Consider the following 18,959-nt stretch of genomic DNA (forward strand, 5'->3'; position numbering starts at 1 on the left):
ACAAGACTGTAATCGGGCCTGCACTTTTACATGGCTCTGAATGCTGGGTACTGAGGAAGAGACAGGCACAGATCTTGAATATAATGGAAATGAAAATGTTAGGATGGATGCTTGGAGTTAGAAAGATAAGCCACGTTTGAACGAATATGGGAAAGTGTGAAGGTGGCACCAATTACAGAAAAGTTGAAAGAGTCCAGGCTTAGATGGTTTGGGCATGTGAAGAGAAAATCCAAAGAATATACAGGAAACAGGGTGTTAGCGTCCACCTATAAGTATAAGAGAAGAGTTGGAAGACCCAAAACTAGATGGATGGATATGGATATCATACAGGAGTATTTGATTAGTTGTGGAGTTTTGAAGTTTCTGCTTCAATACAGACTAGAATGGAGAAGGAGGACTTGAAGAGCCAGCCCCATATGAATGGGACTAAGGCTAGAAGAAGGCGGCTCACATTGATATCACAGCAACTGTGCATGTCACTGAAAGGTTGTTTCTGAGTGCACTAAGCTCTTCTCTCTACCTCAGCAAAAGGAATTAAATTCAGCACAGGATATCGGAACATTATCTTCCCATGTTTCTGCCGACAATGCCATCGTGGCTGATTCATGCCTGCTCTAAAGCAGACAAGGCTTCCCCAGTGACACGTCCAGAAGCAGAATGAAACTGAGTAGCATCTCACAACCTTCAAGAGTGTCTTGCTGCTGCTATCACTAAGGAAAGGCAATATGCAGCAATCCAGGTGTGACCAGAAGGTGTGTGTTTAGGAAGAGGAGTGGGATTAAAACTGAATGGCTATGAGAGGGGGCATTTCATTGAGATGCCAAAGCCAAACTCTAGGAGGAAATGGTTCTGGAGCAAGCTGAATTTTGGTTGCTTCTCCTGAAATCCATAGTCCAATCCAGGTACATATTCATTGCCTCTCTATGCTCCCTCTGCACTGAGTCCTGCCTGAGTCCCCATCTCCCCCAGCAGACAGAGAGCAGGCAAAGCCAGCCTCTATCTCCTCTCCAGCCAACATCCCCAGTGGCAGGAGCGTGTTGGGGTGGGGAGAATCCGGGAGAAAGCAGAGTTGGAGTGTGCATACCCCAGCCGGTACTGAGTTCCCTGGGGGTTGCTCTAACCTACGCCAGGACTGGGAAAAGAATCAGGGAGCTCCCTGACAGACCCCACCACCACACAGACTGATGCACCAAGGAGAACTTGGCTGCAGCAGATAAACAGCCCCCTCATTTTCATGAGTCTGAAACATGCATGCTCCAGGATTTGTATTAACAACTAAATACTATTATTATATAGCACCTCCATCCCATTAGGATTTTGGTATCAGTATGTAGATTGCTGTAAAATGCTCCCATGCTGGAAGTTTAGAGTAAAGCAACAAAAATGGATAGGGGGCTGAACAAACTGATGTCTGAGGAAAGACTGAAAGAGTTAAATTATATTGAACCTGGTTAAGTGGAGATGCATGAGTACAGCCTACAGATATTGCAAGGTAGGAGAGAGGAATCATGCTCATAGAGTAATATATAGCTATCACAGAGTAATCCAATGATATACAGGAGTGGCAGCATTTAAGCTATTGGAAGAACTAAATGGTTTTATAAAATGCGAGTTTTTTCCAGGGGTCTGTATCTCAGAAACCCCTTTCTCAAATGACCCCAAATTTATACCACTTCCACTACCTAGCACTGCCATAAGGCACCACCAATTTCAAGACAATCTGCGTAAGCAGCCAGAGTTTAGAAGAGTCAACATTTAAACAGAAAGCAACACAACCTTCACTAAAGCGGAGTGCAGAGTGTTTCCTAGAAGTATTAGGCTACGGACTAGCCTTCCTAGGGAAGCAGTGGAAACTACCTGGGGTTGCTAACACCGAACTGGACAAAGCACTGAAATAACAAATATACAGAACAATCCTGCATTGGTTGAAGGAGGGGCTGCATGACGCATTAGGCCTCTCCCTTCTCCAACTTCTAGGATTTACCTCTGCGGTCTAGGGCGAACTATCCAGCAGACAGTGCAGTGCAGAAGGGAGGGAAGGGAAGTGTTGGTCTAGGACATTATGCTTATGTGAGAAGTGCAAGGGGAACTTTAATTTCCCCTCAGAGCAGACAGAACCTTGGTTTCTATGATCCCATCAGTGCGATGAGCCTATATTGAACCCTGTTCTACTGGTCTGGGCTGCAATTTTACCCTTGCAGCCTGTCTACATTCGCTGATAGCCTCTCACAAGCAATGTCTCCCCTCCCCTAAGAAATGAGATCTCTCCTTGACACCCTCCTCTTTACTATCCTCCCTCCTCGTGAGCCAGCTCCTCGGAATAAAACTCATGCTGTGCCTGGGTGGGCACCCCGAAGTGTCAGGAGAAGGATGAGTGCATCTTAGCTGCTGTCGAGCGCCTCATTAACCAGAGCACCGCGGGCAGCTCCTCCACTGCCTAATGTGAGTGCTTAATGCCATCTTTAGATGGCTGCTGCATTCCTGCAAGGCAATCGAGCAGCAGGCAGGCAAGCCAGAGTCTCACTCCCCCAAAAGGTTGGCAGCAATTAAGAGGAACAGAAATTGGAAACAGGAAAGCAGCGCCAGCCATGCTCGGCTTTCCCCCTGTACCTTCAGAGGTCAAGCACGTTTGGAAACGGCCCAAGCCCCATGGACAGTGGAGAGAGCAAGGCACTGTGCAGAGAAACATGCTGTTATTTGTTTTTGTCATAAGCTTTCCCACAGACCGGGCCTTTTCAGGATACACTGGAGGCACTTCACAGCCATCAAGGTCAAACCAACCTCCCCAACAGCATGTCAGTAAGAATAGAAGACTTTTCTATTTAGGAGCCTAGCGCACTCAATCTCCAGCCAGGATTTACTCCTTCACTCTCTAAGCCTCGTGATAAAAAAGGTTCAGTAGCTCTGGGGTTGGAGCAGGTTAAGCCCGTCCCTGCAGGGACGCATGTTCCAGTCACAGAAGAACAACGGGAGATGGACAACCCTCTTGTTGCTCTTCGGGAGCCTGCCCATTTGGGAGAGGGGGGAGCAGAGGAAGAGACCGCATGGAAAATGTACTGCTCAGAGAGGAGTCCTTTAAAAAGAAGCAGATAATCACAGTTGCACTTGTGGAGCCCTCCAGCTGCAGCACAGGGAAAGGGATCTTGATGTTAATACACTTTGCATCCTCGACCTGATGTGGCCTTTTCACAGCAGCGCAGCCAGTGGTAATACATCCAGTAATTGTTTCTGTGGGGATATTGACCTGGCTTTAGAGGCTACTGCTACTATCATTCCCCTGGATGGCTGCCCTTCCAACCCAGCCGGGAATGAGAGGTGATTGACAACCGCAGTGTATTGACTTGAAACAGAACTGACTGAGCAGTCAGGTGCTTGCTACTCTGAGCCTTGTCTCTTCGACTGAGGGAGCTCTGGTTTTCTTTTTATTAGTCGTCATTTTCAATCTGCATGAATTTCCCCTCCAGAGTGGCTCATGACAAAGCTACTTGACAATGTCCAAAATTACAGGACAATTACCTTCAGCTCTAGACTTTTCTGAGAAAGGTCCTTTTCCTTAGGCTGTTACCAGTTAAGAAGGTTTAAGAACTAGACATTTACAAAGCTAATGCTAAAACAAGAAGAGCAGTGCAAAGGTCATGGATAAATAAGAAATACCAGAGAAGAGGACTCAGGACTCCTGGGCTCTATTTGCAGTTCTCCCACTGACCTTGAGCCAAGTCTCCAGACCCTCTATGCCTCAGTTTCACCATTATTATTTATTTACAAGCATGCTCACGAGGTGCTAGGCACTCTCCACCCACTGATACCAGTTCTGAGGAGTTCAGGATGATAACTTTGACCTGTCTCTTTCACAGAGCGTGGTGAGATAATCAGGTGAAAGATGCTGTTTGCAAACCGCCATTTTTACTAATCCATGCCAAATAGCTTTACACTACTGCTCAGGGGCACTGCATATACCACATGCATATTTTCCAACAGGCCCTGATTGGAATAAAGGCAGCACTGCTATTGTCCTAACAGGGAGAATCGCAGCCCTAATGAGACAGACAGACACACACACACACACACACACACACGCGATTTAAAGGAAATTGCACAGTGCACTATGTGGCTGTGTCCTTCATTGGCACAGGGAAGCCAACTGGATGGGCTAACTAGGGCTTTTGCATTTTTAGGGCTAGATTTGGAAAATCTGGTCTCTATTGTGAGAGCAATTTAGGTCACTTAGATATGGAACTGCCAATGCATCCACCAGTAACCCTGGGATCGAGTTAGGGACAAGCAGAAGGTTAGAATGGATGCTAAGGGCCTATCTTGTAATGCAAAAAACAGCTTCAGGACTCCAGCATACAGAACAATGCCGACTCGACCTGGCTTTGCAAAGGGACGGTTGTTTCCATAGCCCATGTGCTAGGCTAGAGGACCAGCCCTCACCGCAGGAAGCAATAGCCCACATTGAGGATGAGACTCAAGCCACTGCAATGGTGTTACAGAATGCAGATACAGAACGGCTGCCGGCCCATCCTCTGGGTAGCTCTTCTGGAGAAGGAATTAGATGTAAAATGTATGTGACAGCAGAAACTGATCTAAACCTTTGATCGTTTGGCACTTGCTGCTGCTGTGTTCACTAAATTCCAGGTCTGAAAGGGATGTGACTGACAGCACAGAAGATACGGAAGGCATAATTTAGGGAAGTGTGTCAGCCCACAGTTTCTCCTAGCTCAGCTCAGTAATAGAAAATAAACCAGGGCTGGTATGAGATGTACTGTAGCCAAAGTCCTGTGAGTTAGACCGTAACACAGCCTGTTCCAAAAGAGCAACACAGTTGACTGCTGGCCCCATGTAATTCAAAGGTAGCTCCTCAAAGAGGGCCCTACCCAGCAGGGAAAATGAGTGGCTCATGGAAAGGTGGCTGGGGAGCAGGGGCCAAGCACCTTAGGGAAAGGAGAAAGCCCAGGTAATTCACTCAGGCAGATTGGGAAGACGGGATCAGGCACAGGTACTTGGCGTAGTGTCTGCCCTCTCCAGGGCAGAGAGAACACAGGGGTCATCACAAGAGGAATTAGTTTTTAATCACTGGAAATGTTTGTCTTTTACCTGTGTAAATTCTGAGGCTTACACAATGGATGGAGGTAAGTTTCACTAGTGAGGTGCTCCAGGGGACTGTGGCTGTGGTGCCAGAGAAGGGATCCAGGGAGTAGCAGAGCTATGGCAGAGGAAACTCAGGAGAAAGGGGCTGAGGTGCCAGCTGGTGCAGCTGGGGCTGGTGGCAAAAGCTCGTACCACTGCAGTCCACATGCAAAACTTTAATAGCCTAGCAGAGAAAGCTAGCACAGCTGCTACCATCCCTAGTCACTTTCTTCTGAGGTCCTACCCATCTCCATAGGCTCAGCCATATTAGTAAATATTAAGGTCTCAATTCACAGAACACTTGGGTACATCTGCACCACAAATTACAGTGCAACTTCAGCACGGGTAGGCACACCCATGCCCCTGTTCATCTAGATCGTGCAGGTAACAAGAGCGGTGAAGATGTGGCGGCACTGACTCTGCCATGGGCTAGCAACCCAAGTACTACCCAGTACAATGCCTTGTGGGATTGCACTGGGCGGCTAGCCTGTGCCACCACATCCTCTCTACTATTGTTACTCAAGCCAGTGAGAGTGAAGTTAGCATGGGTACACTACCTGTGCTACTATTGCACTTTAATTTATCTTCACACACCTGAGTAGTCCCACTGAATTCGCATGCATGAATTTTTGTAGGATCCAGGCTTAGACCAATAAAAGAAGGAGACACCAGGAAAGGCCTTATTTACATTAACTCCTGTTGATTGGCCTCCTAGTCTTTATAATCTTTACTCACATTGACTGGATCCACTGCAGAAGTCACTGTTGATGTTAATTTGTTTAACCTACATTGCATCTGTTTTGGGGCTGCTTGCGCACTTGAATCCATGAGACTAGTTCTCCTTTCATTTGCTTTATTCAGTGTTGAGGAGAGGAGAAACACCACGTAACGTCCTATGGATTGTTTTGTATATGTGCTCCAAAGAATTTCTTTCTCCCCCTCCTAAAACTGCGTGAATTCAGTCAGAGAACACTTAACTGTTGATAGTGGGGGGACACAATTTAAAGGCTGTTGTGCTATGCAGCGGGATGCAGGGCAAGGCATATAAACCCTGGCAGAAATCTGGGGAAGCATGTGACCCCATGTGCCCACCCCATGTGTCACCTCTGAATTCAGTGCTGGTTTAACAGGCTGAAGCATTCCGTTTAGTCTTACAACAGATGTAGCATGGACAAAAGCAGTGCAAGCTTCCCTACCCTGACATTCCTGACCTGAAGAGTCTGCTCTTGATCCCTTATTCCATCCGTGGGCTCTCTGCAGAGACTAATAACAAGCCCACCTTCCTCCCTAGGCTTCAGAGCCCAAGCTGCAATGTCTACAGAGTTATTTTTAGTGCCATAGCACGAGACTGAGTCTGGCGACATGGGCTCAGAGGCTTTCTGCCATGGGCTCTGTAGACATTCCTATAAGTTTGAAGGTGTGGGGAGGTGTGGGTCTTTGGTCCTGCTTTTGGTCCTGGTCCTCCAAAATTTAACTGCCACCTTTGACATATTCAGCCTTATAAATCTCTGAAATGGACACGTGGCTGGTGTACATCAGAACAGTTTCACTGAAGTCAATGGAACTGTGCCCCTTTACATCAGCTCAGGATCTGGCCCCCCTGTGTTTGGAAACTAAGCCTGAATTCTTAATTCTTTAGACTGCTGCATCCCATGATCAACAAACATCTCAGGGTTCCCTTTAGAAGGGCTTCTACCCCTCCAAAGGAAGCTCTCATCCCCTGCGCCTCTGCCTCTCCAGAGGACAGCTCCTTGCTCACTGTAATCATGCAACTCACTGCAGCAATGGGAGGGAACTTGCCAAGTGAGAGAATATCACCGGGTGACCTAAAGACACTTGGCTGCCTTACAGAATTCTCTACAAGTGTAGAATCATCCCTGTGGGGAGCTAAGAAATCACGCCAGGAAAATCACAGCATCTGCGGTAGCAAAAACCCCCTCTGCCACGGCACGCAACACCTGCTTTCCTAGAGACCAGAATAACAGAGTTTTCTTCCTCAAAAGAACTAGACACCCCGCCCCCACCTCCACACTCACTTGAAGGAAGCAGCTAACACAGCTCCTTGCATTTCTAGGAAGCTCACTGAGATGTGAAAGGAAAACAAGAAAGGCTTTAATTGGCATTGTAGCAAATCACAATTACAATCCAGGCTGCTTCTCCGCGCATTAACAATTTTATCGGAAGAGGAGATTGGGATCTGGCAGGCCACCAGCTCTGCTCAGATGTCTCAGTTCATCAGCACTACCAATTAAACGATGAATCCAAAGGAAAAACAGGAGGCTATACGGATGTGCAAGGCCGCTTCAGTATTTGTCAGATCTGCCATACTTGCCCCCTTTTTCCTCTCCTACTTGTCTGGAGTCTAACAGGTTCATGACATGTGGATGATGGGCAGTATCACACTGGTCCTTACTGTGCAGTGAGGAGAACAACAGTTTGTTCTCTTTCATCCCAGTCACTCTGCTGCTCCTTTGTGGGAGGGTTTCCCCAGGCAATAGGAGCGACAAAATGCTGAGCCTGGTAGCAGCAAATAGAGGAGTGGGAGAATGGTACATATGGAATATGGATCGATTGTTGGCCACTGCTCCAGAACCGATACACAGGCAGCTCTGTTCCACAGCCACACCTCACTGGAAACGACTGGTTTTCAAAACCCTCCATTGCCCCAGCCTACCTCACAGACCTGCTCTCACTCTACTCCCCCACTCTGCCCATCCACTCCATTTGTCCACCTACCACCAGCATTCTATCTGTCCCTCCCTACAATCTCTCCTCTGCTGGCAAGAAATCCTTCCCTTCTGCCCATCAAACAGCCTTTCTACATCTCCCCATCCCACTGATCCCTCTGCCCTTCTAAAAATTGAATCTGAAAATCTCTCTCCCCATGACTGCGTCCCGCTCCCTCCACCATTTAAATCGACAAAGGGTTTCAAAAGATAATTTGCAAGAAATCTGCTATACAAATTCCCTTTGATTGGAAAGGGTCCTGGCAGCCCTGTGGTTTCCAAAGGGGCAATGACCAGAATATTTTTCATGCCAACACAGGAATCAACTCAGCTACATTTTCCAACACGAGATCATTATAACTTGGAATAAAGCTGTGTTACCACCAAAGGCAAAATACTGGAGCTGTTGAATCCTTTTACTTGGCTCAAATTCAAAAGACTGCAATTGCAAAGACTGAATCAGCAACATTCCACCCTGCAATACACACACACACTGGCATGGGAATTGACATCACTACACATGCCTATAAACTTGGAGTAAAACCAACCCAAGCATTTGATAGTCATGTGACCAAGCAACGGTGAAAGAGCCCCAGGAAGCATATAATTCTAGATAAAGACAAAAACCCATAAGTGGAGGGTTTTTTTGTTATTGTTATTAAGTATTTTAATTTTACACTGACAACCCACACGCGTCACTATTGATAAAGAAAAGAGAATTTTGCCGTTATCAGTAACAAGACTGCGGCCTAGAAATCTTGATGTGCAGTTACTGCTCAGGCATAAATAAGTCCCCTTTGCTGACACAGGAAGGCATTTTCATTATAGCCAAAATATAAGGCTACATCAAGAGATGCAGCTGATTTAATGACTCCCTGAACATTTCTGGGCCAGGTCCAGTGTTATTCTGGCCACTTAGATTGACATGGAGCTTTTGCTGCAAAGCCTCCTTGAACCATGAAGGCAAGTAGCTTATAGCTTGGAAACTCTGCCAGGTGTCTCAGTGCTTGTGCAAGTTACAGTGCTTGCCTTACAGGAAGCAGGCAAACAGGCACAGCTGGTCTGGTTTTGTTTTTTCCCTGTAGGTTTTAAACATTGCTTGAAGGTACATTTTTATCACTTGCATTTGGAGCTGGGAGATGCTGGAAACCCAAACGGGCCGTGCAGCAGTTTTATGAGGTGTTCAAATATGAATAAAAAAAGAGACTCAGCAAATCCATTTTCTCCTGATGCTTACCTCAGGCCTAATCTCAGAGGGAAACTGCTGGGATTAGTAATAGTCTGGGCTTTAGAGCATATCATTCATTTCTGGTAAACAGTGACTGAAAGTTGATGCATGTTCAGTGGGAAGTGAATTGGTGGGTCTTCATCTTGCTTGCTACTGAGAAGGTATCTACATCACCCCAGCTGGCACTAATCAGCACTCCTGTTGGTGGTCTCAGCAGAGGTTCCAAGGACTGGGGTGGGTGTGAAGATTCAGCTACCATCCCATACCTTGCACTGCTCTCTCCTGCTAGTTAGAGCCGAGGCTCATTGGCGGAGCACTGTGGCCTTCAGATCATCAGGGCTGCCAATCCAGAACCTTTTGCAAGCAGCAACTTCACATGAAGGGTTGATGACCTCTGAGCTCCAGAAGTGAAAGGCAAGTACATCTGTAAAATGCCCAAGAACCACTGCAGGCAACAGACAGGAGACAAAGGGTCACAACCAAACATATGCCCCTGAAGCTGTAGAAAAGAGATCCATGGAAAGTCAAGAGCAACTTGCAGCACAGCAAGCTAAGGGCATAGCAGGTCCTGAAGATCCAGGTAGGAATCAGAACTTCTGGGGACTCATCAGAACCTCAGGCCTTCCATGATGCTTTCCCAAACATATCCATATTTAATGTACATCTGAATCAAGAAACACTGCTCATCAGCTTCCAATGCATTTCTAGTTCCCAGGGCCTGACTGACATCTTCCCCTCCCCATTTGCACTCTGTCTTGCCATTGGGGCAAGAGACTCAAGTGTTTTCTTAGCTGATCATGACACACCTACTCCCCTCTTTTCCTGCATCTTTGAATGGCTAAAGAATCATAGCAGAGGTATGCTGGGACATCCCAGAGTCTATCCCAAAATGCTCACTACTATTTCTGGTCACCCAAGCTATTTACCCCCCCCTTCCCTTTGCCTTATTGCCTGCCAGTCTATAAACCTGTCACGTCTGGGGCTCTCAGGCTGTTTTGGCATTTGAAACTCTTGAAGTGGAAACCATTCAAGCTCTCAGCTCCTTCCAAAGCTGAAGAGTCAGCACCCTGACAGCTTGCTGTTTTCATTAACTAAGGGTTTTTTTCCTCTTTTCTTGCGGAATAATCATGTTGGTTCCATTAGAAGCTGTAAAATATTTACCAAGCACTATGCACTTTGCTTTCAAAAACCCTCTTAGGGGATGGGAGGAAGGCCCAAGGTGACAGAAGGAGCACAGAGCAAGGACTGAACTTTGGTTTTAGTCAGTCACTCTGTAAGGTTAATTCATGGCCCTCTGTACATGCTTGATTCACCTCGGTTCTCAGGGGGATGTATTCAAGTTGCTAGGAGTCTGTCGCATCCAGAAGCGGGGAGGATCAGAGCCAGAATACTGCAGATGAGATGAAAGAGATTGCTACTGACAGTGGCTGCAAAGGAAGCCATGAACTTGCCCTCCCAGCTAAAGATAAAGGTGCTATGTTAGCTAAGGAAGCACTGTAAGGGGGTTGGGGAAAAGAGACAGAGGAATATAGTGCATCTTCGTCTAATACAATCAATAGAGCATTATCTTAATCAGCATTCTCTGTACAAGCCATATTCCTAAACCACTTACAGAGCTAAGTAATGCAATTACAGAGCCAACTACTGAACAACAGCAGAGGGCACGGGCCAGTTCAAAGATGCAAGAGACAAGTTATATCTGCAGTTGAAATTTTAAAGGAGGTGAAAAGTAGCTGAGGTGAAGAGACAGAGGCTGTTCTGAACAGCTGGAGCTGCAGAGGAGAAAGCTCTCACACCAAGAGTTAGAAGATTGTGGGGAGGTGCAGGGAGGCCAGTGTGAAATGAATAGGGGGAGTAGGAAGGACACAGAGAGAGAGAGAATGAACATGTACAGCTGTGGAAGAGCTTCCCTGTCAGAGAGAGGTCAGCTGACAGAGGCATAGGAAGTAGTTTTATAGGGATCCCAGGATCAGGGCACCCCTGCCTACTAGGGGTCTGTGCACTAGAAGAACATTTTGAATACTACCAAGGGTTGGGCAGCCTTACCACCTCCTACCCAGATCACTAACCCAGAAAATACAGGTGCTAAAAACCAGGGATAAGCCAAATCCTGTATCCAAACACACATTTCAGACTTTGCAAGAATTCAGATCCAGATCCAAACTTTGCATTAGCCATATCATTGCCAGAATAATATTCTCCCATTATTTCTGCTTGTGTTGTGAAGAAAATCTCCCAAGTAAAAAGCTTTGGATAACACTGTCATTTTGCATAGGTCTAAATTACACCTTTGAACCTTCTGGAGTTTGCCTGTCACTAGTTATACAAGGCTATACTCTGCAGGCCCAATCCTGTAAGCCATCTGCAGTCAATGAGAATTCTGTGCGTAGATACTTTGGTTCCTCTGTGGGTTTTACAGCATATATTACTGCTCAGATGAACAGAGAGGTCCAGAGAGACATACAAACCTTTCGCCTTTGTCACCTACACAGAGCTAAAAATCCATATCAGCATGGTACAACTCAGCATTTTCATGCATTTCTCTATTCATAGTGAAAACAATGCTACATCAGCAGAAAAGAAAAATATATCAGAAAGTGTTCAGACAAGAACATCAGGAGGAGGCAATGTGGTCTAGTGATAGTTAGAACAAAGGACTGAGAGTACTGAGAGACTCCAGAGTACTTTTCCCAGCTCTGCAATTGACCCCTTTATGTCAGTTATAAAATGCAGCTAATAATGCTCACTTATTCTTTAGGGTCATGGTGAATTAATGCTTGTAAAGTGTGTTAAGATCCTCAGATGAAAGATGCAAAGTAAGTGCAAGGTACTATCATCATTAGAAAAAAATACCTGACAGACTAATGGTTCATACTACACTATATAATGCAGATTAATATATAATATCTAACACTAGCTGATGCCACATGCTTCAAAGGAAGGAGCAATCCAACCCTACCTCACCTAATTGCATTAGGTGAATTCCTTCCAGGCTGCAACTGGTGATAGGTCCATAGCCTGAAGACTGAGAATTGACTTGCAGAAGAAGAGGAACCTCAATGTCTCCTTTGCCCCATTAGCCTAACAGTTTTTGCTTCCTCTCCATGTCATCAAAACACATCACATCTGCTGAGCTCCTTGCGTTTTCATGCAGACCCTACTCCAGTCACACACACAGCCTCTGCTGTTTTCTCAGGGCAGCCAACGATCTCTTTAAAACCACTGAGTCAGGGAACTGAGTGTTCAGAGGAATGGGGAAAAAAATCTCTATTGATGCTAACGGAAACACATCCAGGTTATTTTAAAAGCTTCCCTCTTCTCTGCCAATGCCTGACACCCCCCTTGGCTTTCTGCTTTGTGGTGGAGTGGCATTCCAGGACTTCAGATCTGGCAGCGCCATCAGGAAAGGACACAGCAGCTGCTGTCCAGGGGATGGTATTACCGTTGAGAACCACAATGCAAAGACCCAGAGCAAAGGGCCTGAAAGTGTCCACACGTTGCAGAGTGGAACCAGATAACGGAAGAGTGAGATCAGACTAGAGGAGGGGGATGAAAGGCAAAGCTCAAAGGTTTCTTTCTGTTCCATAAGGTGGTTCTTCTGGGGGCTGTCCTCTCCCCACCAGACCCTCAATGAAAGAAGCCCTGCAGCCAGCATTCACACAGCACTGTCTCTGCTGCTAACTGTTCATTTCCAGAACATACCGTCTTCAGTGATTCATCACTCTGTTACACCCCCTCCCATAAGACTGCAGCCATAAGTCCCTGCAGCCAACTTATTTATCTGGTGTCTAATGTTTTCTTAAAGGGACATGGTCATTTTTTTTAAAAAGGAGTTTAATGGTTCTGGTTTTCACTCACTGCTAGCAATAACTAGCTTAGAAAGATGAAAATAGTTTTCACCCCCCGAAGGGATTTCTGCCACTCCCTCATATAGAGACAAACCCTTCCTCAGCTGAGCAGCTGGCTACTGGGGAGACCCGCCAGGTCTGTTATTATTTATAGTGCAGTAGAAGCTAGAGGCCTCACTGAAGATCAGGACCTGATTGTGCTCAGTGCTGTACAATCACATAGTAAAAGGCAGTCCCTGCTCCAAAGAGCTTCTAAATTCACATTAGACAAAGGATGAGAAGGGAAACAGAGGTAACATGACTTGCCCAAGGTCATACAGCAGAGCCAACATTAGAACGTTAGTCTCCTGACTTCCAGTCTCATAACCTATCTATTACGTTCACAGCTTCCACGCAGAGAAGTTAGATAAAACAAATACTTTTGCGGGAAGGTTGCAATGTAACCCTACTTTACTTTTTAGAATTCAGAGCAACATACAAGAACCAAAAACAGAAAGGGAGAAAACAGGCTGCTGCCCTCAGGCAGCAAGGTACAACTCCCCCCTCGGGCGGATCTTTGCAGAAAGACTGATTGCATGCTTGCTTACCTACAGAGATTCCCTTGTCTGCAAACAGGACCAGGAAACTTCTGTGCATTTAAAGGAATAGGTCTACAATTTGAATACAATTTTCCATACATCACACTATCTACTAGTCCACAGCCTCTTTTGAACAGTACCCCCACTCCAAGCCATAGAACAACCTCCTTGCTCCTCATGCTCCCTTCTACTATGCAGGGAGGGGAGCAGCCAGTGAACCTGTGAGGTCACTGATCCACTTGTCCTGCCCCTCCTAAATTCTTGCCATGTCATGGCACACAGGGAACCCCAAATGAGCTGTGCAGGGTGCACACCCCATGAGTGGGCTATGCAAAACTGCCCTAGCTCCACTCCAAGTGCACTCTGTAGGTGCAGCAAAGGGGGTAGGATCTGGCCCTTAATCCACATTGTATATGTCTGTTGATTCCTGCCTTGGCCTTCCGTCTCCAGCAAGCTGGGATAAAAGCATCTGCTTTTCTGTTTGCTTTCTTGCTAGTGTCACCATCGACAGCTCTGAGAACATTGCTGGTTACAGCCGGAATGGGGAAGCTCACAGCACTAGGTATTTTTGTTTTCAGCACTCCCAAAAAGCCAGTGGCAATTGGCTATTGTTTGTTAATTTCTTGGCCACCCAGTGGTGAACCATAAAAGAGGTGCAGAGATGTTTAGAATCCAGAGGATATTCCTCAGCAGCATGTTACATTTTCAGACATAAAACTTTCAACAGAGGCTCCTTAATGTGTCTATCATCTCTCTCACTAACTGACCGCAAAAGGCTGAGAAGGATTTTTCAGAGAAAGTCTCATTATTATGAAAAACAGGTTCAGGTCACTCAAATCTATCAGAGCTGCTGGAAATAGAGAATCGAAACTAGCTGTTTTGCTGAGCTGAGATCAGGAACAAGACTGCAATATGTTCAGCAGGGGATATATTATTCCAGCAGGACACCATTCTTGTATTCAAATAGGCTTGGTTTGGTTTATCCCGGCTCATGCTCAGCAACATACAGTGATACCACCTACTGATCTTGTCACTAGGAGTATGGTGATTTCATAGCACATTTGTTTTCTGGACTTTCTGTTTTAGTACTGGGGACAGTCAGAAAATTGACAGCACTGGCGATTGCTCTGTCTACCTGCTGCAAACAAAACTGTTTGTTCCCAGTTCAGATTGTTCAAGTGCAATCCCACCAACACAATCCTTACAAACCAAGGAAATCACAAGCATTTGTCACATGTTGTAACATCCAAACACAGTGTAAGACTCCTCCCCTGAATAGCCAATCCCTTTGTACTTCCATCATATAACCAACCTTTATACAAACTCCTCTACATCACCCTCAACTAAATGGCTAACTCTAACAGCTGCTTGATAGACCAGACACAAATGTAGTAGTAACATTTATAACGTCATTTCTACATGAAGAATGCAGATATAGGGAGTTAACATTGTGCACATAACCCTATTTCCCCCATGGCTCCCGCACATCCCCACTCAAGCCTCCTTGACTCCTTAATTCAAGCTTACTTTCTCAGAGCTCCTGCACCCCTGTGCCCCTCTAGAATCCTCCACCATGACCTCTGCTGCCCCTCCTATGTCCCAAAGGGCTCTGTGATGTGCTGAGCTGGTGCTCTAGGCTCCCCACATCAGAGGATGGCAGTAGCCCGTGGAAGACTGTTCCACTGTTTTTTCTCTGCAGTGATAAAGGAGGCTGATACATAATACAAAGAGAACAACACTTCTGTGCTTAAATTTAACATTTCCAAAATGGTCTCTGTCCAAGGTGGGAATGAACATGTGGGGAAGTCTGGAGCTGGCAGCAACTGTGGTTCATTAGCAGGAAGAGCCCAAAGAAATGTTACTGTTTTAGGTATCTCCCAAAGGGCTCATTTTTATATGTTCCCTCTGCCAATGTGGGTAAATATTTGAGCAAGAAGATACTGCAGGCTCATGAAGAGTGACTGTGTGAAATCTGAAGAGTAAATTTAATAATTAAGCGAGTGATTTTAGTCCTGCTTCAAGTTCAAACCTCACTGTAACCTTAACCACAGAGCTACCAGGGCTCCTTTATAGAGCCATGAACTCTGACCCAAACCCAATGGGACCTGACTACAAGCATCAGGTTCAGGTCAGGTCAAAAACAACCAGACCAGCTCAGGCTTTCCCCACATCCACAGAGTTACATATGAGGGTGACAGAGCAGAAATTGGCTCCAGATGTGGAACGTCCTGTAGAAATTACCCAACTCGAACATATCAATGGTCAGCCTAAATCCAGTATCCTGTCTCCAGCAGTAGCCAATGACAGATGCATCAGAGGAATGGGTTATGGAAGGAATGCCCCAATAATGCCTCTTATTGTACGCTGGCATTATATAATATGTAGGGATTTCTGTTCCTGACCTCAACTGATGGTAAATAATAAAAGCAGATACTCCCTGCAATTTTATCCTAGCTAACTCTCCAGGGGGAGCTCAGGCAAAGCAGGGGTGCTGAACGCACTGAGGCCAGATTCAGAAGGCAGCTGCACTGGTGTGTGGAGACCCGGGGTGGGGTGGGGTGGGGTAGGGACTCTGATCACGAGAGTTCTGACTGGCTTCATCCCGAGTGGTTCCAGAGCTGTGCTGCTGTGAGACTCCGTGGGACACTGTCCTGTGAGACACCACACCAATACTCCTGAACATTACTGAGAAGAGATTAAACTGCTACATTACATTAACTGACAGAAATCAGAAATAGTATAAATCTAAGCATAACACCCAATTCGTTTGGTCCCAATATCATTTTTAAGTGGCTGCAACATGGAGTTACATGCTTAAGGCTGACGTTCCCCAAAAGGTGCAGCAAAAGAGATGAGCATGAATTCAAGTAGCTGCTATTAACAATAGTAAATAACAGGATTGCAATTAATGGTTAACAAATGTTTTATGAACTGGCTACATTTTTCTCTATGGAGGCTAATTCAATTTATGCAGAATGAATTTGCTATCTGCAATTAAGGTCAGAATGATGTTATCTGTCCCCTCTTTTTAGTGATGTCACCTTAAAACTGAAATCTGTACTGTGGAAATGCCACATGTTGAAGACTGGTGGCACCAAGGTCCACTTTAAAAAGGAGCACTGTCCAGAAGCTTAGGCTTAAAAATTAATACCATATTTTAAAGTTAGGCACCTAAAAGTGACCCAATTTTCATAGGTGCAGAGCACCAACAGATGCCACAAGAGATACTAGGAGCTGCAAGTGCACTGTATAGCTGGAAATCACTCCCTTTGATTGATAGGGCATAACTTTAGATGCCTAGATTTACAGAGTTTGCCCTATAAAGCTTTCACAAAACCTAATGTTAACAGAGAAGTTTTCATGTTTCTTTCTTTCAGCGAGTAACACTTTTTAATTTGCAACCCAAACATGGTAACCTTACCTCTAGAAACAGAAAGTGACCATAAGCAGAGGTTGAAACAGACTGATTCAGTTTCACTGTCCAAGCTGAGTGAAATGCAAAAATCAATCAGCATAATAAATTAGATTTGTTACATACCTTCATTTTTAATAAACTAAGAGGTGACTGGTAGCAACACAAAGAGGTAGATGGCTCCTAGGTCCCTGCATATTAATGCAGAGCTATTTGTAAAGCCATCTGGATGTCAGCTGTTTGTACCCTGAATGAAGATATAGGGTAAATTGCAGCTGAATCATATTAGCAGGCAATCTTGTTAGCACCAACAAAGTTAGAGTATCTCTCTGGGTAGAGGGGATTAGGGTCTGAAACAGAGGTATACAGGGAAAAACCTAGGCACTGCCAAAGTTAGTGCGAAAACTTAAGCGGAGGTTTGTTTGTTGTTATTTTATAGCTATTTATTTATTTAGGAATTTCTAACAGATTTACAAATAATGGCCCTCTAAATGTCAAACAAAATGACAATCATTATAACAATGACCTTATTTTTTGTTTAGAGGAACATTATTCAATAACATAATCATCCAACCTTAACAGGATATTGACACAGAATCATAAAAATGCAAGGCTGGAAGGCACCTAGAGAAGTCATCAAATCCAGCTCCCAGCACTGTGGTAGGAACAAGTAAACCTAGACCATCACTCACAGGGTTTGTCCAATCTGTTTTTATATATGCCTGGGTTGTTTAGCCTTTCCTCATAGATCACGTTTGCTAAACCATTTATTATTTCTGTTGCTCTCCTCTGAACTCTCTCCAGTTTATCCACATCTTTCCTAAAGTGTGGCACCCAGAAGTACTCACCAGTGCTGAGAACAGCAGAACAGTTACTTCCTGTTTCTTACATACAATACTCCTATTAATACACCCCAGAACGATTAGCTTTTTCCACAGCTGCACCACACTGTTGTCTCAAAGTCATTTCGTGATCCACTATAAACCCCAAGTCATTTTCAGCAGTACTACCACCTAGCCAGTTATTCCCCATTTTGTAATTGTGCATTTGGATATTTCCTTCCTAAGTGAAGTACTTTGCACATGTCCTTTCTGGGTTTCATCTTGTTGAATTCAGACCAATTCTTCAATTTGTCAGGGTCATTTTGAATCCTAATCCTGTTCTCCAAAATGCTTGCAATGCCTCCCAGGCTGGTGTCATTGGCAAGTTTTAGAAGCACATCTCCACTCCATTATCCAAATCATTAATGAAAACCTTGACTAGTACTGGACACAGGTCGGACCCCTGAAAGACCTCACTAGATACAACCTCTAACTTATTACATATTACGGAGTGAGCCTCTTTACTCCATCCAGGACGTGTTGCCTCTGGTGAGTTTATTAGCCAAATCCCAGGAAGGGGATAAATTTAGACTATGGACCCTATATCTGTTTATTCTGTTTAGAAGAGGGTGGGAATTACATTTGTGTACAAATAGATAAAAAAAATTAATGGAAGATTCTTATCTTGACACTGTCCCTTTAAGAAAAGTTCTATAGAATGTAATATGTCTGAAACTAATAGGGTTCTATATACTCTATAAATCTACAGAATGTAATAGTTAATGATATCCTTCCAACTGAATTTAATAGTGTTCTCTTCTGTGAAATTCTATAATCTAGTTTAAAAATTTCAGAGGGAGCTCCCACAATTTTCTATTAAATTTAATAGGACTTTTCCTTTAACATCACTATTTCACATAGATTATTAGCAAAAAAGCTAAGTCATTAAAACAATGACACTTGTAGAATGAAAGAAGCCTTGTGGATCTCTTACCACTTCCTACTTTGCATGCAGAGGCCCAGGGACATAATCACACTTGTGCACTGACTCAAAAGTCTAGCTAGACTCTAGGTAAATCTGGGCTACCAGCTGCCCACAAATACAAGAGGTGTGAAACAAAAGTTATATAACATACTCCGGAGATAGTGCACAAGATTTACCTTCTTGTAAAAGGAATTTCAATTTTGAAGCACGTTGGTCTGGTCTCACAAAATG

At 44.9% G+C, this 18,959-nt stretch overlaps 1 protein-coding gene across 5 annotated transcripts in view; it reads right to left on the bottom strand.

Annotated features, from left to right (window-relative positions):
* Window positions 1-18,959, bottom strand: part of GALNT14 (polypeptide N-acetylgalactosaminyltransferase 14) — a 193,156-nt gene that overhangs the window by 143,154 nt on the left and 31,043 nt on the right. The window contains exon 1 of one of the 5 annotated variants that reach the window (XM_067564819.1): window positions 17,049-17,343. The exons of the other annotated variants lie outside the window; for them this stretch is intronic. Within the exon in view, the coding sequence (XP_067420920.1) occupies window positions 17,049-17,054 (6 nt within the window). The 5' untranslated portion in view covers window positions 17,055-17,343. Of the gene's footprint in view, window positions 1-17,048; window positions 17,344-18,959 lie in introns of those variants that run through there. 5 annotated transcript variants of the gene reach the window in all.

Source organism: Emydura macquarii, unplaced genomic scaffold (genome assembly GCF_026122565.2).
Source record: "Emydura macquarii macquarii isolate MOO-44397 ecotype Brisbane River unplaced genomic scaffold, CSIRO-AGI_Emac_v2 contig_2676, whole genome shotgun sequence".
Classification (NCBI taxonomy): domain Eukaryota; kingdom Metazoa; phylum Chordata; order Testudines; family Chelidae; genus Emydura; species Emydura macquarii.